General features: G+C 48.0%; 1 protein-coding gene across 1 annotated transcript in view; it reads right to left on the bottom strand.

Annotated features, from left to right (window-relative positions):
* The window catches only part of LOC133361663 (probable acyl-CoA dehydrogenase 6), a 23187-nt gene extending 3268 nt beyond the window's left edge, over window positions 1-19919 (bottom strand). The window contains exons 1-4 of the mRNA XM_061580651.1: window positions 19662-19919; window positions 14239-14359; window positions 6724-6853; window positions 888-994 (exon numbers count right to left, since the gene is read on the bottom strand). Of these exons, the coding sequence (XP_061436635.1) occupies window positions 888-994; window positions 6724-6853; window positions 14239-14359; window positions 19662-19847 (544 nt within the window). The 5' untranslated portion in view covers window positions 19848-19919. The remainder of the gene's footprint in view (window positions 1-887; window positions 995-6723; window positions 6854-14238; window positions 14360-19661) is intronic.
* Window positions 19920-25410: the final 5491 nt, after the last annotated feature.

The raw sequence follows: 25410 nt of genomic DNA, 5'->3' as shown, positions 1-25410 counted from the left end.
TTTAAAATACTGCACAACTCGTTTTCTAAAAGCACAAGCATCAGTACCATTTAGTTTTTTATGTTTCAAGTGAAATTCCAATTAAACTTTATTTTTATTTTGCGGAATAACATTTTGTTATTGATTCTGTTTTAATTTCGTAACATTTCCGAAGCACTCCTCTATATGGAGAATTGTTATTTTTAAGAAGCTGTAATTTTCTGACATTTTCAGATTTGCAGTTTTTTGGGCCTCAATTTTTTTATTGGAGCTTACATATTTGCACTTGCTCTTCATGTCCAGCCCCTTCCTTCAGGCTCCACCCATTCCTTTTTTTGCCCGACAGCATTCCTCTTTTGGCCAGGATCCTTCCTATTTATGACCGATCACTTCCTGTTAAACCCCTTTCCTCCTTAGACCCTGCCCCTTTATGTTGAGGCCACACCCTTCTCTCTTTACAACTAACTTCCTCTTGTTTAGGCATGCACCCTTCTCTTTCTGCCCCATACCCTCCTATAAGCACTGCAATGTTTTGCTTAGGCCCTGCTGCCTTCCTTTTCAGGCCTGTCTGCTTCCTCTTTAGGTGCCCCCCACTTCCTGTTTAGGACACGCCCCTTCCACTTTATAATCACTCTTCTTGTTAGGCTCCACCCCTACCTGCTTCGGCCCTGCTCCTTCCTATTTTGAACCCACCCATTATCTTAAGGCCAAGCCCCTCCATTTATGTCACACCCCTTCCTGTTTATGCCCCACCCCTTTCTATTAGGTCCCCCCCAGCACACAGGCTGGGGATGGTTTGGGTGGTGGTGGGAGTATTCATACACAGCAGAAGGGGTAGGGGTGGGTAATTTTCACTGTGACGACCAAAATAGCTCTTAAAGCAGCAATATACAATAAGATGGACTTACTTGCAACGTCTGATCCTCCAGTAACCTCACTCACACCAACACATGCCACCATGTCACCAGCAATAGTTGGCGCTAAAAACTCTCTTCGTAGCTCATCGCTACCAAACCTGTAATCCATGGGCACACAGGGAGGTGGGGCATTAACATAGTGCAATACCATGCCCTTTACAGCAACATATCCAATTGGCATGAAGAATTATGTTCATATATAGCATCAGTCACGCAAATTGCAGATGAAAATGCTGTACAATATGTAACGTGTACATTTTTTATTTTAATCCAAAGGAAACCAGACAAACAGGAAGGCAGCCAGCACGGGTGCTACCAACAATTGTCCAAGCTCTGTGGTTCTTTATCAGGATGTTTGACCAAATTCTTGGATCCTTCGGTAAAGTCACGTAGAAGGGAAATAATAAAATATAAAAAATAAAACATAAATTCTCACGACATTTCGGCCACAACATAAGCAGCTGTCCTGAGGTGAAGAACAGAGCTGTCGGAAAGACAGCGTCCTAATGAACACTGCTAAGCTTGGCAGGGTATTTTAAGCTGGGTGGGAAGAGCAGAGCGCCTTTTGTCTGAAATCCTGCGGCCTTACACGGGAAAAACCACCTCTGGGGTACTAAACTCTACTCACCTGGTATCAACAATCAAGGGTATTTCCCTGTCCCCAGACGACCTGCTTGTCAGTTTTGATGTGGTTTCCTTATTCACCAAAGTTCCTGTACTTGACACCATTGCAATAATTGAAGACTTGGTTCATCAAGGACTGAACACTGAGGTAGTACCCCCCTGGTGAGACACTGCTTAACCAATAATCAGAATCAGAAATCAGATCATAAACGGTTTTAATCGCCATGTAAGTTTGCACAGACAAAGAATTCTCTATGGCAGGACGGTGCATACATTTAACATATAGGAATCTTAAAAAACTCTAACTATACTAACGTTACAAAGTATAACTAATACTAAGGGGCTAAAATTTGTAAAATTATTAATAAGTAAACCATATAAAATGTGAAATGTAAGATGTGAATTAACCGTAATAAACAATCTTAAAATACAAAAATACAAATAAGATTACACGTTGTAAGTATGGAAAGGTGTAATTATGTAGGTAAAATGTTATAGTAAGTGTAAAAGTCATTTTAAGTGTAAGTCATTTTAAGCCCTTGGCCTTGTTGAAGAGGCCAACAGCGGATGGGAAGAAACTGTTTTTATGACGTGAGGTTTTGGTCTTGATGGACCGCAGCCTTCTGCCAGAGGGGAGTAGCTGGAACAGAGAGTATCCAGGGTGAGAGGAATCGTCCACAATCTTCCTCGCTCGCCTCAGGGTCCTCAAAGTGTGCAGGTCCTCAAGGGTTGGTAGATTACAGCCAATCACCTTCTCAGCAGTGCGGATGATACGCTGCAGTCTGCTCTTGTCCTTGGCAGTGGCAGCAGCGTAACAGACGGTGATGGAGTAGGTGAGGATGGACTCAATGATGGCTGTATAGAAGTGCACCATCATTGTCTTTGGCAGATTAAATTTCTTCAGCTGCCGTAGGAAGTACATCCTCTGTTGAGCTCTCTTGATAAGGGAGCTGATGTTCAGTTCCCACTTGAGGTCCTGGGAAAAAATAGTGCCCAGGAAGCGGAAGGACTCCACATTGTTGACTGGGCAGTCGCAAAGGAAGTTGGGGGTGAGTGGGGCTGTTGTATTCTTCCCGAAGTCCACAACCATCTCCACGGTCTTAAGAGCGTTAAGCTCCAGGTTGTTCTGGCTACACCAGGTCACCAGGTTGTCAGCTTCCCTCCTATAGTCAGACTCATCCTCATCAGAAATTAGCCCAATGAGGGTGGTGTCGTCTGCAAACTTCAAGAGTTTGACGGACGGGTGATTGGAGGTGCAGCTGTTGGTGTACAGGGTGAAGAGCAGAGGGGAAAGGACGCAGCCCTGAGGAGATCCGGTGCTGATGGACCTGGAGGCAGAAACTTGTGATCCCAGCTTAACGCACTGCTTCCTGTCAGACAGGTAGTCTGTGATCCATCTGCAGGTGGAGTCTGGCACGTTCAGCAGGGAGAGCTTGTCCTGAAGCAGGGCAGGGATGATGGTGTTAAAAGCCGAGCTAAAGTCCACAAACAGGATCCTGGCGTAGGATGCTGTGGAGTCCAGATGCTGTAGGGTGAAGTGGAGAGCCATGTTAACTGCGTCATCCACAGACCTGTTGGCTCTGTAGGCAAACTGAAGGGGGCCAAGTAGAGGGCCTGTGATGGCTTTGAGGTGTGCCAGGACCAGGCGATCAAAAGTCTTCAATACCACGGAGGTAAGGGCAATGGGTCTGTAATCATTTAGTCCTGTTGGCCTTAAGGAAGCTTTAAGGACACCCTTAAAGCTTCCTTGAAGAGCTTTGGATTCTACCTGAAAAGCTGGGAATCCCTAGCACAGGACCAACCTGCCTGGAGAAGAAAAGTACAGGACGGTGCAGTCCTCTGTGAGAGTAGGAGACGCTCCTGTGCTATCTTGAAGAGGCAGCAGCGCAAATCTACCAAGGCAGGACGTGTGGCTGCACCTCAGAGCTCTACATCCTCCCTGACCTGTCCAGTGTGCCACAGGGAATTCCGTGCTCGGATTGGCCTCTTCAGCCATCTGCGCACTCATCAAAACCCAACAAAATGACAAACGTGCCATGGTCATCATCAACTTTGATGGACGAACAAGAAGAAGAAGAAGTCCTGTTGGCCTTGGCTTTTTGGGCACTGGAATGATGATGGAGGACTTGAGACAGGCTGGTACATGGCATGTCTCCATGGAGGTGTTAAAGATGTTGGTGAACACCGGAGACAGCTGGTCCACGCAGTGCCTGAGGGTGGCTGGAGCGACGGAGTCCGGCCCAGCTGCTTTGCGTGAGTTCTGCCTTTTGAAAAGTCTTTTAACTTCTCCCTCCTGAATAGAGATAGTTGTCTCTGTGGTGTGGGGCCGGATAGGGGCCTCTTGGGTGGGAAGGGGTAGTTCAGGACAGTCCAATTGTCTTTACATACATACTTCACCTGGAATAGAACTTTCTACAAACAAACTGAGAGCACCGCAATGGCTCCCCACTATCTCCGGTTGTAGCCAACGTTTTCATGGAGAAATTTGAGACTGACGCCATCCAGACTGCCACTCTACGCCCGACCTTATGGAAGAGGTACGTGGATGACACTTTTGTCATCTGGCCACATGGCCGGCCTGCTCTAGACCAATTCCTCGACCACATCAATTCCATACACCCAGCCATCAGATTTACCATGGAAGTCGAAAAAGATGGCAAGCTACCCTTTTTGGATGTTCTAATAAAAAAGAGACCTGATGATTCAATGAGCCACTCTATCTATAGGAAAGCTACCCATACGGATGCTTACCTAAAACCGGATTCCCACCACCATCCATCCCAGAAGAATTCCCACATCAAGACTCTACACCATAGAGCCCAATGCATCTCCGACCAGAAACACATTGCCAGTGAACTCAAGCATGTATACCAAGCTCTCAAGGCTAATGGTTACTCTGACTACACAATCCGCAAAGCCATCACTCCAACCATGAAGGATCCTCTTGAGGAGCCATTCAAAACCATCACTTGACCCTACATCACAAAAAATATCTCCAAAATCCTGAATAAAACAAGTTCCAGGACCGATTCAACACAGTACATAAAATCCGTGATCTGGTCCCGTCTGTAAAATGTGGTTCCAGACATACAGTACCCTGGCGTCTACAAACTAAGTTGCCTCTGTGGTAGCAGTTACATTGGAGAAACCAAACAACATGTCTCGGACCGCATCCGTGAACATAAAGCAGACCTGAAACACGGTAGGACGAACACCTCAGCCGTGGCCGACCATTGTTATAATTCAGTGGGCTCACATGACATTGACTTCTCCAAGACGGAGGTTCTCTGCAAGCCATCCGGCTACCATGAGAGATTCGTTCATGAGGCCATCCACATATACAAACACAGAGACAATTTCAACTGAGAAGATGTATTCTGGCTCAACAATCATTGTATTGTGTTCACGTTAACGGTGACTTTCAGACCGCAGTCCATTCGCTGGAAGTTACCTGCTACCACTCTCCCATTACATATTTCTTTGCTTCCTCTTAGTACCTTTCACGCGACGGTCAATGGTATGGTGTACAGCAGATTGTATAATAATAAAGAGTATAATAGTGTAATGTTTAATATAATGTATAAGATAATACATAGTATCGTAATGGTATAGTGAATATACAGCAGTGTGGTATACAGTAGGGTTTGTCGAATAATACAGTGTAATATTACAATGTATAGTCTAAGGTATAGGGTAGTGTATAGTAACGCAGTGTATAATTCAATATTGGGGTTTGTCTATGGCAGTGTAAAGTACAGGGTATAGTCGCGTGATGTAGAAAAAAGTTTAGTTGGAGGCATATAATATTTTTTGCGACATAGAAGTGTAATGTATAATGACTAATTGTTAGTAGCTCAGCTTATTGGAGAGTATATTGAGTATATTGATTATATTTATGTAGTTTATATTTTAGTTTTTATCGGTTCACTATATGGTAGTTATTATATTGTGTAGCGTATACCCGGTTACTTAATGTTAATAGCTCAGCTTATTGGAGAGTATATTGAGTACATTGATTATATTGATGTAGTTTATTCCTAGTTTTTTCACATCGGTTTATTGTATGGTAATAAGGTAGAAGCAGTTCTTTAGCGTCAATATGCTAAATTCCTCTGTTGATATGTAAACTCCTTTGTCAAGGCGCTCTGCTCCTTCCACCCAGCTTAAAATACGCTGCCAAGCTTAGCAGTGTTCATTAGGACGCTGTCTTTCCGACAGCTCTGGTCTTCACCTGAGGACGGCTGCTTGTTTTGTAGCCGAAACAGCGTGATAATTTTATTGTTTTATTTTTATTATTTTATTATTTCCCTTCTACGTGACTTTACTGATAGATCCAATAATATGAATCCCTGCAGTCACGAAAGCTTTAAATCGAAATGTTTGACCAACTCCAATTATTAAAAAAACACGATACACACAATAACTATGATTCTTCCCAACACTAGACAGTGCCATGTGTGTAATGTAATCTCCTTATCTGCAATACACACAGAAAAGCCCAGACATTACACATAATAATGGGCATTCATGCACGATAATATGTAGTTTAATCATTCTCACCTGATTGGACATACACAGAGTTGTTAATACAGGTCAGTGAAATTCCTCTTGCCTCTGACCCTGTTACCCACAACTTATATTCACCGAAATTCAGGTGAATTGGCCAGGTAGTCCAGCAGTAGCACAAGTGGCTTGCAATCGGAAAGTTGAGAGTTAAAATTGCGGTTCAGGGTGGATTCAGCCAATCATCTTTCTGGGATGATAAAATCAGTACCACTTTGTGGGGAAATCAACAGTCATTGTCCTACGAGAGACTCGCCCTCACCATGGGAATGAGGGATTTCCACCATTTGCACAGCACTGGAAACAGGAGATGAGCAATGCTCATTTGAACAGGAAATTACGTTGACTCGTTTCTACTGGCACTTTGGTCCAAGTTTTGTCGATTTTAAAAAGTACTCGAAAATTGCTTAATTGGAAAACAAATAGTCGAATTCGTCACCCGCTCCTGTGAAAAATAGCAGGACCCTTGTGAAATAAGCCTTGAGGCATGCCTGGGTACACAATTGCAATCATATTACTTAGCTAAATGCTCACAGACTTACCAGCACCTACATTACTGAGCCATAGAGTTTGCGATGCAATAGTAGAATGTTTAAAGTCAGCATATGCATACTCACACAAACATAAAGCTTAATAATACCTTGCGAGCGCTGGTGTAGCCATGTCCGTTTGTACTCCGATCGCCATGGGAACTCCACCACAGCGGATGCTGCCCAGTTCCTCAGCCACCGCGATGCTGTAGGAGAAGTCAAGTCCAAGCCCTCCATACTCTGGTGGAGACGAAAAACACAACTCAGAGCTTGGGCCATTAAACACAGCCCAACGACTTGCATCCACCAGCTCCCCATAACATTTGACAATAACAGCTGCCATTTGCCACAAAGTGGCAGTGACATCGCGAGGGTACTTGTGCAAGGCTAGGTGCAGTTTGAGACCACGTGAAATATCGAAGGATCTAGCTGTTTTGGGTCAACTATCTATGGCGGCCAGAAGATGTGGCACCAACATCAAACAGGCTAAACCCACGACACAACAAATACTGACCCCTGGCTAACCTTTCCTACACTACAAGCTCTTCTGACACTCACTTCAGCAATCACACACTTTATGAGTCTTTCATTATCCACTGGTAAGATTCCTAGCACATTTTAAGAATGAAAGATCATACCACTGCTAAAAACACATGAATCGACATCAATAACCCAAATAGCTACAGACCCCTGTCTCATTTACTCTTCCTATAAAAAATACTGGGAAATAAATTCCAACAGCACATGAAATTAAACAACCTCTATTCAAACCAATCAAGTTTTCACACCAACTGTAGTACAGAAACAGCCTTAATACACCGGACTATGCACAACGAAATATGGATAATCAGACAACCCAATGCAATCATCCATGACCTCACAGCAATTTTGACACTGTAGACGACACCAGACTCAAAAAGACTCTGTAGTGACTTTTGTATCACACAGTTTTCACGCGGTTAACTAATGATGTAAAAAAAACACCACTATACTCACATTTAACAACTGCACATAAAGACAAGACCAGTCCAGATAATCGTCACTGGTTTTGGCCATGAACAGGAATCTAACTCGGCTCGCCAAGTTCGTAGCGCAGTGCACTAACCGGTACGCCACCACTCCCCACAACCCCATTCCCTGTGGGGTCCTTCAAGGCTCTATCCTACGATGACTCTTCAACCATGATGCACTCTAATAACAAACCTTGGATTACAACATCACTCCTATGCAGACGACATTAGCCTTCTACTCACCATCACACCAGGATCCACTGATTACAACAAGATAATAACCTCAGGTCTGAATAATTTCAAAACACTAGCCTTTTGCCCGTCTAAGGACGGGTGTATTGCAGTAAATCTGAAATTTGCAAGTGAAAAGCAGACCACGACGTGATATTCACTGCATCAATGCGTGTGTACTTTGTAAGGGCGCGGTGACACAGACCTATTTAATTTTAAGGTTATAATCCCTTGTTCATCATGACGTCATTTTTACTTGTATGTCTCAATAGCGTTACGGAGAACGCGTGACGTGAGGGTTCTGCCTTTGTAGTGAGGGTTATTCGTTTATGTTGAGGAGGGGGGAGGAGGTGCCTCGCCCACGCATGTGGAGTGACGTCACCCACTAATTATTATTAATGGAGGGTGTCCATTTGGAGGATGTCACCTGTTCATGATTATTATGAAGGGGGCTGTTCGATGTGGAGTGATGTCACTTGCTCATGATTATTAGTGAAGGGGGGGGGGGGAGTACTCCAAAGTGTGACGTCACCCACTGATGATTATGACTGAGGGGTGTGGAGGTGTCCATTTGGAGGACGTTCCCTGCTCATGAATATTAATAAGGGATGGTCGATGTGCAGTGACGTTCCTGGGTGATTATAGTAGGTATGTCTCGTAAATAATTTTCTAACACTTAACGTGATATTTTTTTAGCAGGCACCAAACAGACAGACAGGGCAAACGCCTCTAGTATTATCACACCTCGTCTTGTGTAGCGGTTAGCCAGCTGCGCTATGAACCCAGCGACCTGAGTTCCATTCCCGCTCATGGTCAACACCAGTGACGATCATCCAACCGGTCTTGGGCCTCACCTAGGTTGACTCAGCCTAAAATTAATATCTGGGGTGGTGCTGGCCACCAACCCCTGAGTGTGCCGTGCCGGTCTTCATAGTCCCTGCACACTCACAGAACTTGCCTCAACGGCCTGTTAAGGATATATGGGGGATCGTTGGAGTGTGTCTATTTGTGTGTACATGCGTAATGCTGTGTTGATAATAAAGGTTTTTGGGTTATATTGCGCAAGTATATGTGGTAACTCTCCACCACCCAACACAGCCAGTAAGGTTTGTCACGTAAACAAACGTGCCAATTAGTTACTACTTCAGCCCACCGGTGTGTTGGAGAGTAAATCCACAACATTCACAATTTGAGTACGACGTTTCACTACATCCAGCATCATCGGGCGATGTGGCAGAATAGTGAAGCAATCCACCTGCTTCTGGTCTTAAATAGAGCAAGATGATGTTATTACTGTGAGCTAATCAGGTGGGGAGCGCAGAGGGGGGTATTGTAATTTTTCTACAATAGATCGGTAATCACAGTTGATTAGCACGTGTTGCCTTTACAAGTGTAATAAAGGACTTCGACGACACACTGCTGGGTCTCCGTCTCTCTTTATCCTCGTTGACGCTCGCATTCCGCTGGTCCCGACAGCGGACCGGCTGCTCCTCACGCGCCCTTCCGTCAGTCGCACTGCTCCCCGCTCCCGCACACCGTTGGCCGACGGTGTGCTCGAAGCGTCTCCAGCCACGTGGCTGATGGCGCGGGTACCCTCTGGCCACCCAACGTGGTCCTGCTTCGTGATTCCACCAACTGACCCGGAGCCCTTCCTGGATCCCACCTATATTCCCTTCACCACGTGATCCTGTCTCCTCCCTCTCACCACGCCCTTCACCGGACTTTAGGTTCCGCCCCTGCTCTCTTCACGTCCGATTGGACCGGAGGTGAGCGGCGGACCTTCACATACGCCCCCATACTGGGCCCTGCCCCCAATACCTTGGGCCGTATGATTGGCCCAGAGCCGAGCAGCGAAACCCCGCTTACGCTCGCATTACAGAAGGAATACAATTGTAAGGTGTATTACTTAATACGATTCCAGGCCACACTAAGCCTTTGGCAAATCATCTTTATCCACCTGCACTTCCATGGTGAACTGAATGGCCGGGTTTTGTGAATTCGTGGAGATGGATAACACACTCCCATTCCTGGATATTTTGCTCGGACGCAGCCCAAATGGTAAAATAACACACACCACACTGATGCCTATCTGAATGCAGGTTCGCATCATCACCCCATGCACAGAAATCCTCTCTCATCAAGACGCTCATACCTTGGGTGAAAAGAGTGTCAGATGGTGAAAATCTGAGTGAGATTAAACATGTTAAAGAAGATTTTAATTAATTGGCTACAATAATGCTGAAATTAACATAGTATTGAATGCCAAACCAAGATCAATCAGCAATAATGCTGAAAGTGATCATGTTATTAGAGTTTCGTAAAAACAAAAAAATATTAATAAGATTTGGCATGGTACACAAAATTCAAAAACTAGTATTTTGTACTAAAGATTAATTGCCAAAGTTATCAACAGAACGTGTGTATCGGATTAATTGCTCGTGTGGTAAATGTTACGTTGGACAGACAGGACATAATATTAGCGTAAAACTTAAAGAACACTAAATAAATATAATACTCACAAACACAACTGTCGGCAGTTGCAGAACATGCTTGCCAGCAAGAACATTCAAATGATTTTGATAACGTTGAAGTGATATATAAAAGTAATTATGACTGGCCCAGACTAATTCGACAATCTATTGAAAATGAGAGAAATATACATTATTTTAACCGCGCTTAGTGCGGCCTGGAAGCGTAAAATAATGCACCTTACATTTGAAAATTCCTTATACAGTAAAACCTTGGATTGCGAGCATAATTCGTTCCGGAAACGTGTTCGTAATCCAAAGCACTCGTATATCAAAGCGAATTTCCCCATAAGAAATTATGGAAACTCAGATGATTCGTTCCACAATCCAAACTTACTGTATTCAAATAAAAATGATTAATATAAAATACCTTATTATATTTTTGTTAGTTAAATTTCATATAAAGTAATCAAATGTATTAATTACATTTAATCGTGGCTGGTGTGAGGGAGACGAGGGAGACGAGAGAGAGAGAGGAGGGTTATTGTGTAGGACGACTTTCACTTGCAGTACAGCTACTAAAGAACAGTCACTACACTTGGACACAAAATAAAAAAAATGCTTTACGCACACACTCGTGGTCACAACACTATAGTAAACAGTATACGCTCGCACGGATGTTGACTATGCGAGTGAGGCACGCCGACTGAGACCGAGCATGGGAGACGATTACCCACAATCCCGCAGCGAGAGAGAGAAGAACCATTGGCTCAGTTATGATCACGTGACGCTCGGCAGACAAAGCGTATACTGTACGTACTACAGTACTCGTATTGCAAGACATCGCTCGTTTATCAAATTAATATTTATTAAAAAATTTTGCTCGTCTTGCAAAACACTCGCAGACCAAGTTACTCGCAATCCAAGGTTTATTTGTATATGTGTAGTGGCATAGCGCTGGCTGCTGGAGGAACTGCGGTGTGCGGCAGTACAGGAGGGGGAGATTTAAGAGAAAGGTCACAGTAGGGGCCCATCGGGAAGCCTCGGGAACCCGCTAGTAGGTTCCAGAAAGGGGACGTGGCCGGAGCGGAGCGAGGCCACGCTGAGAGTATAAGAGGGGCCCCCCTGTGGGGGACCTCGTGGCTGTTGCTGGAAGTGGGATCCGCGTCGTGCTGCTCAAATCCATCATCGTCACCATCTTGTCAGTCATCACTATTCTTCTCATCGTCGTTTCCATCTTCACCATCCTGGGGCGCTGCTAGTCAGACAGCCTACCAACTGTTCTAAGTAGTGCCGCCGATAATAGACGGTCTTAATAATAATACTGTGCACCCATGAAGGGTGTGTGTTATCCCTATGGTGGGGGGAGGGGGAGGACTTTTGATGAGATGGGATGAAGAGCTGCAGTGTTATTGCATGGTGGTGCCGACTGTCTATGGGGTAAACTCACACGGGCGGTCCATGAGAAATTAATGCACCTCGGAGTCCGTAAAACCTTGCTAACACTAAAGCGTGACTTCTATTGGCCCAGGATGACGGACGATGTATACCACATGGTAAAAGGTTGTAATGACTGCGCACGCCGCAAGCCACCGTCGAGGCAGGTCCAGCCTCCATTACAATCAATCACGGTGTCTCGTATCAATGAGCTAGTCGCGCTGGACATTCTCGGGCCATTCCCCGCCACTCAGAGGGATAATACATTTCTCCTGGTCAGGGTGGAATACCTGTTGCAGTGGCCGGTGGCATGGCCTCTGCCAAACCAGTCAGCAGCATCCATTACGGATGTGTTTTTGCACAGCTAAGTCATGGACAAGGGGGCTCCTGAACAACTTCTTACAGACCAGGGGCGGCATTTTTCTTCTAAATTGTTACGTTAGGTGTGTGACTCCCTGGGAACCAAAAAAAATTAGGACCACCCTACCATCCTCAGATGGACAGGATGTTGGAGCGCTTGCACAGGACCCTTACATCCATGTTGTGCCAACAAGTTAATGAGGCGCAGTTGGACTGGGACTTGTACATCCCCGGTGTCCTGGCCACATATAGGATGGCCCCTAATGCCTCAACAGTTGGGCATGGATTTGGGTAAAAAGAGAGCCATCATGCCCATGCAGGTCATGTTTAGGCGTTTGACGGAGGCGTAGGAGGCGTATCAGGGAAATTTGGCCAAACGGCAGGCCGCGAATGAGAAGCTCGTAGGACAACGAAAGTCTGGGACCCCATGGACCGCTGGAAACAAGGCTTGGCTGCATTGTCCCCAGGTGCCCCTGAGTACATCCCCTAAAAATTACACCGGCCGCAGCAGGGCCCTGGTGTGAGTTCAAGAGGCCGCAGTGCGTACGTATACAAGTCGTTCGCCGTCGCTGGTTTGTGCACCCGTCACAGTTAAAACCCTATGTTCCACCTTATGTTGACGGTTCATCTCCATCTCCAGAGCGGTGGGTGTCTGATGTGTCTGACAAGCTGGGGCGAATGAGCCCGGAAGTTGCTCTTCAGGAGGAATGCATTGTACCGCCCACAGGATCAAAGCACCTGAAGTCCGGAAATCCACCGACAGCGCCTCCGTGTGATTGACCGCGTGTGGAGGCCCAGTCGCCATCTTCTTCTCCCAGGGAGGGGCCACACCCTTTAGGTTGTTTGTGTGATGTCCCGGTGGTCCCCAGGATGCAAGTTCCTGCTGGAGATGGGGGACCAGCGTCAAGGACTCGCTCCAAAAGCGCTTCGTTCCGCTGAACCACTCGCTTCCCGTCGTTCAATTGAATTTTGATGTCATCTGGCGGGTGGCCGCAGCCACGCGCCGGGCTGTGGCTTCCGGTTGATCTGGGGTCCTTCCCGATGCTCATGGGCTGTGGCATGCCGGCGGACATCGGGAATTAATACGCTTCCCTCGCGGTTTGGGGTTAATAGTTAAGGGGTTTTTTTTCTGATGTCCGTTAACCCTCCCTGTTAGGCAAATTGCGTTAGCACACATTATTATAAGCCTTCCCCCTCTCCTTATGTGATTGTTGTCAGCAAAGACGGCTGTTTTTTTTTTTCATGAGGGGGGGTGAGGTAGTGGCATAGCACTGGCTGCTGGCGAAAAAGGGGAACGGTGCTGTATGGCAGTACTGAAGTCAGCAGGCCATGAAATACACGAGAGGGGGAGATCTCGGGCAAAGGTCACAGTAGGGGCCCATCGGGATGCCTCGGGAACTCGCTAGTAGGTTCCAGAAAGGGGGCGTGGCCCGGGGTGGAGCGAGGCCACGCTGAGAGTATAAGAGGGGCCGCTGTGGGGGACCTCGTGGCTGTTGCTGGAAGTGGGATCCCCATCGTGCTGCTCAAGTCCATCATTGTCACCATCTCGTCGTCGTCACCATTCTTCTTGTCGTCGTCTCCGTCTTCACCATCCCAGGGTGCTGTTAGTCAGACAGCCTACCAACTATTCTAAGTAGTGCCGCCGACAACAGACGGTCTCAAGTGAACACATTCACCTTATGGGGATGACTATCTGCTCTTGACTGCTTTTGTGGGAACGTGCTGATGACATCACACCACCTATGCCCAAGACTGGAGAAGAGCTTCACAATTCTGGCAGTGGCCTGATTGATCATGCTGTGGTTGCAACTACTAGCAAAACATCATCGGAAATTGTTGAATGTTGTGGTTTTCTTTCCGACATACCGGTGTGCAGAAAAAAATATTGGCCCATTTTCTTATGCAATAACTTTATTTGGTTGTTAGGTAAAGGAGAGTTTGCGACACGCATTGGCATTTTACTCACGATTTTACCCAAATTCAATTATGAACCATATTGGTTGTGTGAAAGCCTAAGTGTGAATTTAGTGTTACATTCGCAATATCAACAGTATAGTGGGTAACAATTAGCACTTGTAGTGCTATACAATATATCATTGCAGTGTGCTGTAGTCATTACCTGTGGGCTTATTTACGCCAAGGAAGCCAGCATCCCCCAGAATTTTGAAAATCTGTCGCGCTGGAAATTTTTTCTCAGCCTCCCACTTGTCCACGTGAGGATTAATCTCCTTTTCAATCAACTGCAGCGACACAACGGCAACATCGAGTCGGCATCAGATCAACAGAAAAATTTTACTTTTGTCAGGCATCAGACAAGAATTACGATCAAGTCAAAGCAAAATCTAAATAATCTCCTGCTGCTAAAATTAGCATTTCTGTATTGGTTGCTCATCTCCTGTTTCCAGCCCTAATCCAGTGCTGTACATTCTACGTTTCTATGGTGGATACAAGTTTCCAGCCACTGTTGACTTCCCCACAAAATCCCCCCTGAAGGATTGATGAGCTGAGTCAACCCCCAAGCAGGATTTGAACTCACAAGCTGCCAATTGCAAGCCGCTTGCTCTACCACCGAGCCACCTGACCGAATAATAGTTCACATGCTACTACAGTGATGTGAGAGGTATATGGCGAGTGGTAAGTGTGGCGCGTGGTATCAGGTCGGTGTCATATCTATCATTTTACCACAGTGTATACATTTACATCTCTAAATCACATGATGAGATGGTGTATGTGCTATGAAGAAGGGCTATTGCCCGAAATGCTACTTACATTTATTTTCCTTTTAAGGCTGCAATGTGATTGATGGATGTGTTCAGTTATTTGTGCCTGTGTACTACTACCAATGTCGCATCATCAAACCATGCATGCTATTCTGTTTGTGTGTATATCTCCATGATGATGAGTAGGAATGTTGGCTACAGTCAGTTGCACAGGTTGTACAATCTACACTGGGCACAGCATTCCATATTACACCTGTGCTCGTGTCTCTGCATTGACTCCCAGTTCAAATCCGCATTGATTTTAAGATAGTCCAACTTGTGTTCAAGGTTTTAAATAGGCCCGATTCACCTTATTCATGAAATTATTCAGCCACACACTCCACTAAGATCTCTGAAATCTACCAATCGTGCCCCTACAAAACATACTGCACTGCAGGCTTTGAACCTGGGATCATCACTGGGGTTTTATTTGTAGGGAGCCCAGGCTCTAAAATTCCCTTGCTCTTGGAGGTCAGGAACTCACAGTAGAGGTATTCTGGTTTGAAGATCCCACCACCTGTTTAACGAGACCTCCTCTCTGGAGCCGTGTGTGGTTGGATATGTAGTGGGCAGGAGCTGTATGTGGATGGGTACGTGGTGGGCAGGAGCTGTGTGTGGTTGGGAAAGTAATGGGCAGGAGCTGTCTGATTAGCTCAGTAGTGGGCAGGAGCTGTATGTGGATGGGTAGGTGGTGGGCAGCAGCTGTGTGGTTGGGCAGGTGGTGGGCAGGAGTTGTGTGTGGATGGGTAGGTGGTGGGTTGGCTGGGTCTTGTAGCCCGCATGCCCAACCACCGCATGCCCAAGCAGCTTCTGTTTGGCCGGATAGAGAGGGCTAAACGGGCACGATTCCGGCTAGAGAAGAGATGCACTCATGCGGTAGACGGAAAATGTGCAGCTGGGTGGACTTGCCAAAGACCAGTACCAGCGGTGTTAAGATCGGCCTCTATGGAGAAGACTAGTGGAGAACAATACTGGTCAGTTGGAGGCAGTTGCTCTCCAACAACAACCGAGGGCAGAGGAGCAATGCTCACAACACCAAGTGGAGCGCTGGGTGGCTAAGATGCAGCAAGTTGGCACAGTAGGGGGCACAGCTGGCGCATCTGCCAGTCAGTCAGCCGATGGCACCTGAGTCTGCTCCGTGACCTCCTGTCAGCGGGCCTTTGACACTTCATGTGACCTCAAAGTGCACCTGGCCTGGCACAGGCACCGTGGTGATGTTACCGTCTCTCAGTGACGATTGGCGGGTATTGGTATTGGTGTGTGTGCGTGCCCAGTGTGTGTTCGTCTTTGTGTCTGCCTTTGTCTTGTCTTTGTGTGCGTCTTTGTGTCTGCGTGTCTTTGTGTCTGCATGTCTCCGTTTTTGTGTGCGCGTGCACGTGCCCCGTATGCTTGTGTGTGTGCAATTGTGTTTATAATTGTGTTTACTCATTGTGCCCCTTCCAACAAGCAAGCCAGCATCAGGACTCAAAGTAAGTGAAAATAAAACAGATTTTTTTTCTATTCATATTACTTTATTTTATGTTTCATTTACTATAAAGTATTTTTTTACAGTATTACATGAAAATGTACAATATTTATTTTTATTTATGAGTTAAAAATGTTTCCCTTTTTTGTTGAACCATAACCCATTTCAAATCACTGACCGTAGGGGCAATTAAATACAGCATATTAGTGTTCCAACTTGCAAATCGTTCGACTTACGAATGGGCCACAGGACCTAATTATGTTCGTAAGTCGAGGAATGTTCATTTTATTAACTAGACTAGAGCATTGAGTATCTTGATTAATCAATTGGGAGCTTGATAAACAGTGAAATCACATTAAAACTAACCAGAATATAATTAGGATTAAGTTAAGTAGCTTAATTACAGTTTTTCATAAAAGAGGAAGAGTTGCCCTACTTTGTATTGTGCCAATTTATATATAGCAGAACCAATTGTGGCACCTGGGTCTGTCCCGTGACCTCCTGTCAGGGAGCCTTCAACACTTCATGTAGACTCAAAGTACATCTGGCCTGGCACAGTGATGACGTTACCGTCACTTAGTGGCGAATAGCGGTTATTGGTGGGCAGGAGCTGCGTGTGGTTAGATAGGTAGTGGGCAGGAGCTGTGTGTGGTTGGGTGGGCAGGACCTGTGTGTGAATGGGTAGGTGGTGGCAGGAGCTGCGTGTGGATGGGTAGGTGGTGGCAGGAGCTGCGTGTGGATGGGTAGGTGGTGGCAGGAGCTGTGTGTGAATGGGTAGGTGGTGGGCAGGAGCTGTGTGTGGATGGGTAGGTGGTGGGCAGGAGCTGTGTGTGGATGGGTAGGTGGTGGGCAGGAGCTGTGTGTGAATGGGTAGGTGGTGGGCAGGAGCTGTGTGTGGATGGGTAGGTGGTGGGCAAGAGCTGTGTGTGGATGGGTAGGTGGTGGGCAGGAGCTGTGTGTGGATGGGTAGGTGGTGGGCAGGAGCTGTGTGTGGATGGGTAGGTGGTGGGCAAGAGCTGTGTGTGGATGGGTAGGTGGTGGGCAGGAGCTGCGTGTGAATGGGTAAGTGTTGGGCAGGAGCTGTGTGTGGATGGGTAGGTGGTGGGCGGGAAGCGGTGGTGTAATGGTCAGCGCACTGCGCTACTAACCTGGTGAACCAAGATCAATTCCCGTTCATGGGCCAACACCACTGACGATTATCTGAGCTGGTCCTGGGCTTCCCCTAGGTTGACTCAGCCTCAAATGAGTACCTGGTACAGTGTGTAAACATCACCACTGGGGAGACAAAGGCGGTTGGACGTGGTGCCGGTCACCCACCCCCCTCGTGTGCCATGCCAACTTTCATAGGTGCTCGCTAACAGCACTTGCCCCAACAGTCTGTTAAGGCTATCCGGGTGATATTTCTCTTTGGTGGTCAGCAGCTGTGTGTGGATGGGTGGGTGGTTGGCAGGAGTTGCGTGTGCGATTGTGGTTGGCTCGGCAGGGAGTGTGGGGATCGTAAAGGTCGTGTTGTTGTGCTGGAGTATCTTTCCACACGTCACCTGAAGTAGGCCAAAGTTAAAACACTTTTAGCATTGGATTTTGCTATTAAACAGCTACACGGACATAGGTAATAGAAATCCACGTTTTAACAACTATATAACTTTACCTAATATACTGCAACCCATGTATTGATGTATAGCATAATATAGTAAAGACAAATTACAAATTGTACTACGTTGAAAAGGTGACTGCAAGTTAATGGCTGCCTTCAATGTTCTTATTATTCTGCTTAAGTCTAAAGTCAGAGGGATGTGTTCAAATCAGAACGGATGTGTTGCTCATCTTCTGTTTACGGTCCTGAGCCAGACGTCGACAGTTATGATGGTATGATGGGCCGAGTAAACCCCCAAACAGGATCCGAACTCGCAATACTGCCGATTGGGGGGGATTTCAACGTATTCCACACTGTGGACTACATGCATACACACAAAAACCATAGCGAACCATAAATTAACTCAATTTATTTTAAGAACTCTACAAAGAATGCCAAGTTGGGTCAAGCTATGAGAGCAAGACAATAATAGCCACGCACGCGTGTGATATTGAAGGAAGCTCGAGATCAGAATGATGAATTAAAGACCAGCGAGAGCTGCATAGGTCGCTTTTGTAAGAGTGAATGTAGCAAGGAAAAGCAACATAGCAGCTGATGAAACATTGAATGCTGAAACCGGTCCAATGTCTACTTGTGTTGAACCAACGCTGTTTTACTGAAGCACTTCCCAGACAGCTGTGTGGATGATGGGATGTGTAAAAAAGAAAATCTGTTGTGCGTATTGACTGTTCCCTGAGAACGTTCGTAATCAGTGCATATTAACCACCTGGAACGAGCCGCAAACAACCAAGGCAATTGGCACAGCACAAAGAGTTCACACAAAGTGCGAGACCTCCCGCCGCTCGTGTAACACTCCACACAGACACGTGCACAATGACGCACGGCGCCCTAACCTTGACACTGCCTCTGGCATCTCGACACACACCGACACACAGCTACACACAGTAACAAACAGGCGACATTCGCCACCGGTTGACGTCACTACGTCGTTTGTGCCAGACTAGGTTCACATCGAGGCCAACACACTCACTGACACAAAGATCCCCCAACCTCCTGTGTAGTGTTCTTCAACGACTGTTGGGGCAAGTGCTGCTGAAAGCGCTTGCGAACCGCTCGCACGGCACACGAGGGCACACGAGGGGGTGATGATGTGGCCAACAACCACGCTGCTAGCCCGGACGCCTTTGTCTCCCCAGTGCTGATGTTTACACACCGCACCAGGTACTCGTTAAGACACTGACACACCGACACACACCGACACCGACGACACACACAGACACACACCGACACACACACAGACACACACCGACTCACACGCCGACACCGGCACACACGCTTACACCGACTCACACGCCGACACACACGCTGACACCGACACACACACAGACACACACTGACGCACACGCCGACACCGGCACACACACTTACACTGACACACACACCGACACACACGCTGACACCGACACACACACAGACACACACTGACACACACACCGACACACACGCTGACACCGACACACACACAGACACACACTGACGCACACGCCGACACCGGCACACACGCTTACACTGACTCACACGCCGACACACACACAGACACTGACTCACACACCGACACACACACAGACACTGACTCACACGCCGACTCACACGCCGACACACACGCTGACACCGACACACACGCTGACACTGACTCACACGCCGACACACACCGGCGCGCGCACCTTGCGCAGCGCGCTCCTCAGCTGCGCGTGCTCCTCGCTCCGGACGCCCGCGGCTCCCCGCGCTCCCGTCGCGCCGCTCCGCTCCCCGGGCCGAGTCCCCGCGGCAGCGCCGCGCGCCAGACGCGGCGCGGCGCGCGGAGCGGCGCGACCGCCGAACCGCAGCAGACGCGACGACATCCCAGACATGGCAGGGGCGGAGAGCGGAGAGCAGCCAGTGGCGTGGAGCTGTTTGCAGTGGCGGAAGTTGAGGGGGTCTCAGTGGGAGGTGCCTATGGGGGGCGGGGCCGGCGGGCGGGGCCTAGGGTCGAGGGGCGGGGCCAACCGACTCATCTGGCTCATGAAAGCGTGGCCGTCGAATAGCTGCTGTCGAGGTTACTCCGTGATGGATTCGGCACAGGATGCACTGCCGGAGGAGGGTTACGCCCCCTTGTTTGAAAGGTTTGCCTCGTATTGTGCTGTAGGTAACGACTGGATAAGTATTAGGTACAGGCGACCCCCGCACCTACGACCTAATTTGTTCCTGGGAGACGGCCGAAAGTGAAGACGTCGTAAGTCGAAGCCTTATTTCCCATAGGCGCAATGTTATACATGAGGGTTCTGTTCCTGGAAACCCATTACATATCATAAAAATACCAAAATTGTCCACAAAAGAAATGAAAATAACCCTAACAAACATTTATTGTAACTGAACATTACCATTACCAACATTTATTAAGTAAAAACAAACACTTAGATTTGAAAGTCCTTAAGTACTTTTCTGCATGTGCATCACATTTCCTCTTCTCAGATGGAGCGAAAGGCGAACATTTTTCAAAATTTGAAGAAAAACTACAAAGAAGTGAAAGAGCGTTGATAGAGAGACGCTACTGCATTCGCTCTCGGCGCAGCTGCAGACTTTCGGGATATACTGCACATTCGCATACGGCGGAAGAGCAAGCAGCGCATGATAAGTGCAGACTCGTCGCCAATTAACTTGGCATCGGTAGCAGTCATTAGGCGGTCGTAGATACGAGTTTTGATTGTCTCCTCTTCCTGTCCACTTGCTCTCTGGCCCATGTGATATGAGGAAGGGCAACTGGTTGCCCAAAACGTGATCAGTTATATATGAGGCCACATTATTGTTGGCGAGTGTGAGTTTTTAATTAATGATTCATTTTAATTATTTTTTCGCTTGTTTATTCAGGGGAGTGTGAGGGAGGTTATTGGTCTCCCCATTCTATTCTGCCACATCCAGTCCATCACATGAGCTTCGCCAGCGCACGCCCCATTAACACTGAGAACGCCGCAACTCGATGTGTCCGAACGCCGGGTGCATCTGCCAGTCACATCTCAATTAACCCATGACACCGGAGTCTGTCCTTTAACCTCCTACCAGCGCACTTCGATACTTCAAGTGGGCTCAAGGTTTTCCTAGTCTGGCACAAACGCCGTGGTGATATCACCGCCACTTCGTGGTGAACACTGGTTGTTGTCATAATATACATTTCCAGGAAACACAGGAATCACCTTAATCCAGTGTAAACTTTATATGTGTAGTGGCAATAGAGCCTGCATGTGGTGTGAGGGGACTAGTAGCCATGGGAGGTAATGACATGGGTATAAGTTGTGAGTGTGAAGGGACTGGTGGCTACGAGAATGATCGAGAAGGGGGGCGTGGCTTCGGATAGTATATAAGGGAGATGCGCGGAAGACTCGAGGCTGTTGCAGTAGGATCTCCGCCTGATGTCAAGTGAACATGTCTTCAATGAAGTGACATCTCAAGAGAAGTGTGTCAAGTCGTCATTGCATGTGTTCTATTGAGACACACTCTTGAGTATGGAGGCAACACGTTTTATTCACTAACACAACAGGTAAGTCTACACTCAACGGGATAACGACTGGGGGTGGTGACCACCCTGGATAGCTCCATAACATTCATGGGAACACTGTATAAACTGCCGGGCCAGCTAACACGTTGGCCGGCTCTTGACGACTTCTCTCACGCCCGAAGACCGAGGATCCAAGACTTGGCGGGTGGGCCCCATCTCTCTTCGACAGCACTCCAACGAAGGTGACGCTGCCGGCTTCTCCACCCCGGCTTATATCCGCTCTGGCGTGGCTCCGCCCCTGGCCACGCCCCAATCCAGATTCTTCTCGAGGGCTCTGGTTCCCCATCACGTGTCCCTCTCGCCCCCCTTGGGGGGGTAGCCCCTTCCACCTCGTCTGGTCACGTGTCCTCCCGGGTTCATCCAAAGGCCACGTCCTCACGCGCTCTTTCTCACCGTTGCCAGGGTCATGCCCCTACAGCACCCCCCGTCACTGGGTACTATGGCTGCCCTCTAGTGGCGCCTAGTATGTCACTACATTTGTGTAGTGACATTGCTGGATGTCACTGCACGACACTGTGTGAAGCGGGTGGCGCAATGTTGACGTCGCAGATATCCCTGCGAGTGGCTTACGAATGGCACTGCGCTCTGGATGTAGTGCCAGCCCCGGAAAGATAGGGGGCGGAAGAGAGCCAGGGGGGTACGGGGTTGAGAGGGGCCATGGCACTCTGGTTGAACCCGGAGGTCTCGAGGTACAGACCCCGGGACCCCCAAAGAGGGGGCTGGGCCCACGTGTCCAGGGACAGGTCCTTCTCGAGGCTTAAAAAAGGTGGGCGTGTCCCGGGGCGGTGCGAGCCCGAGACCGGGAATATAAGCCAGAGCCCTGAGTGGCACCAGCTGTTGTTTTCTGGATGAAGATCCCCACCTCGTCGCCTGGAAGAGGAGCTCCAACTACAGGACCCAGACCCAAGCTGGGGGCCGGTCCGAGATAGCCACCCGCGTTTTAGAGTAACTAGCCCTTGTGTTAGGGCTGTTATTGAATAATCGTGTTGCCTCCAAAAAGAAGTCTCGGTCTCCATCTGTACCCACTACACATATAATACATTTCAACTCTATGGAAACTCAGGGCTGGAAATGGGAAGAAATTATTGGAGAACTCATAAATTATTTCCCCGACCCCCCCACTAGATCTGGACCGTACACTAGATCTGAGGATGAGTTTAGCTCCTTGTGTGGGTATCTGTGCGTGCCTGGGAGTGTGGAGAGCGGTAGTGTAGTGGTGAGTGTGCTGCACTAGGAACCTGGTGTAGCCGAGTTCAATCCCTGCTCACGGCCAACACCAGTGACGATTATAGTACCTCCTGCGGTGTGTAAACATCGCCACTAGGAAGACAAAGGCGGCCGGGTGTGGTGCTGGCCACCCACCTTCCCTCGTGTGTTGTGGCAACCTTCATAGGTGCTTGCGAACAGTGACTTACCCCCAACAGTGGGTCTCTGTGGGTCCATCAGAATAAGTAGACATAAGTAGACATAAGTAGACATAAGTAAATTGCAACCTCTCTGCTCCCCGTGGCAGCCACACCAACATTGTTCTGCCACCTCCTGGCCCCCACCTCTGTCCCTCATTTTTAAAAATCCCCCCCCCAATTGGATGTCTGCGGTACCAGTTGACTAATCATATTTTGCCCCTCTAACCCCAATCTCCCTCCCTTAATTTAACAATGCTGCAAACTTATTGGTTAATCCCTGTTCAGGTGGTTGAACATTTATCCACAAAATTAAACTCGTCTACAGCAACAATTGGAATTCATTGAGTGAAAAGCACTCTTGCGCTACAAGTGTGCTACTGGACAACATCGTATAGGAAAATGTGGTCTTAATTTCCCTATCACTTTATATGCTCTACAAACAACGTGGCAGACCCTGAGCTCTATATGAATAGCATGCTCCGTATCATGCATTCAATGAACAACACAATGCAAAACCAAAATGAAACCACAACAATGTTTCCAAAACAGCAAATATTCTATAGAAGAATAAAAGTTAGGAAACAGTATCATAAAAAAAAATCAAGCCGACCACACGGGTTTGAGGAGTCCCAACTCAAACAGGTGTAATGCGAGCGTATATGGGGTTCTTGGTGGGCTCTGGCCCAATCACACGGCCCGGGGTATTGGGGGGCGGAGCCCGGTCTGGGGGGCATGTGGGAGGAGCCGCCGTTCACCTCAGTTCCAATGGGAAGCGAGGTGAATGGGGGCGGAGCCAGCAGGGCAGTATGGGAAGGCCGGATCTGACGATCCGGAAGGGGAGGAGTCTGGGTCACGTGGGGGGAGAGGATATAAGTGGGAGCCCGGAAGAGATCGAAGTCAGTTGGGGAGTAAAGAGGCTGAGCCACGTTGGGTGGTGAGAGGAGATCCGCGCCATCGGCCACGTGGCCGAGGGACCTTCAGCACGCCGTCGGCCAGCGGTGTGTGGAGTGCGGGAGTGGAGGAGACGCTGGTCCGCGGAGGGGACTAGCGGGGTGCGGAGAAAGAACCTAAATAAAAGACCAACAGAGACCAGCAGTGCCTGACGGAGTCTTTTATTACACAGGCATTGTGGAGTCTGGCGACAGCCACTGCTTTAGCCACTCTGGTGTCTACCTCCAGTCATCTCTCCGGGCTTTCCGGGGATTTGAAGGACCTAGTTCTCAGCCACTTGGCTGCAACAATCCAATGCAACCAGATTGATGGCGCTTCGGAGTTGCATGAGGGGCATCCGATAATCTTGCTCAATTCAAGATCGCTTGAACTATTATCTACTGATGCTTTGCTGTTTTTTGCCGACTGCTTGCTGTTGGGGTCTTTGCTCGGCAACTGCGTTAAATGTCAAATAAGCCATTCCTTTCGTGACATGGTGAACTCTGCGGATCGATTTAAATAGAGGTGACAGGACAACAGACTGCGTTGTGGGCAGCAGAGGGCATTGCCGCAAGACTCGTTGGTGCATAAGCAGAGATAAGTGCGACTCAAGGAGAAGATCCACAAAGGAGAGAGAATACCGTCTGCACTAAATTGTGCAAATCGAGTCATAAGCCGTAATCCACACGAGATAAATAGTCACTTTATAACTACAAGTCCGTGGACTATCACTCTAAAGATATATGCACAGCTGTCACGTGATGGGGAGAGAGTGCTGTGCTGTATCGACCCACGAGGAGAGCCGCGTCGACACCATCAGAGTTCAGCCCTGATAGAGCACCACCGCTGCTGTGCTCTCATCAATGGCCCATCGCCGTGACGGGGCCGTCGTCCGTCAAGCTGCTAGCTGTCACAGCTGGCGTGTGGCTGTGTCACGGTGGCATCGCGCTGTTCACATGGATCTGCACTTCAGCAGTCGAGACAGGGTGCAACGACTCCTGCAAGGGCAAGACGCCTGTCCATTAACTGCCACTAAGGATACCAGACCGTGATTAAAGTCCATTCATCAAGAAGTCTAACAACTACTTCGTGCATCTGCATTTACTAATTTGATATTGGATGAGTTAATGATGATTACTTTACTCATTGGTTCTTTCGGTAAAGTCACGTATGTAGAAATAAAACAAAATAAATCACGACGTTGCGAACGCAACACAAGCGCTCGTCCTCAGATGAAAATGGCGTAAACCACACAGCGAGGGAACACACAGAGGGACATCACGTGACACAGGGCACACAGAGACATCACACACAGACATCACACACAGGGCACACAGAGGGACATCACGTGACACAGGGCACACAGAGACATCACACACAGACATCACACACAGGGCACACAGAGGGACATCACGTGACACAGGGCACACAGAGACATCACACACAGGGCACACAGAGGGACATCACGTGACACAGGGCACACAGAGACATCACACACAGACATCACACACAGGGCACACAGAGGGACATCACGTGACACAGGGC

Source organism: Lethenteron reissneri, chromosome 8 (assembly GCF_015708825.2).
Source record: "Lethenteron reissneri isolate LAM-NWPU_2019-01 chromosome 8, ASM1570882v1, whole genome shotgun sequence".
NCBI classification, from domain to species: domain Eukaryota; kingdom Metazoa; phylum Chordata; class Hyperoartia; order Petromyzontiformes; family Petromyzontidae; genus Lethenteron; species Lethenteron reissneri.
Note: the sequence above shows the minus strand (reverse complement) of the source record. Positions and strands in the feature narration are given on the sequence as shown.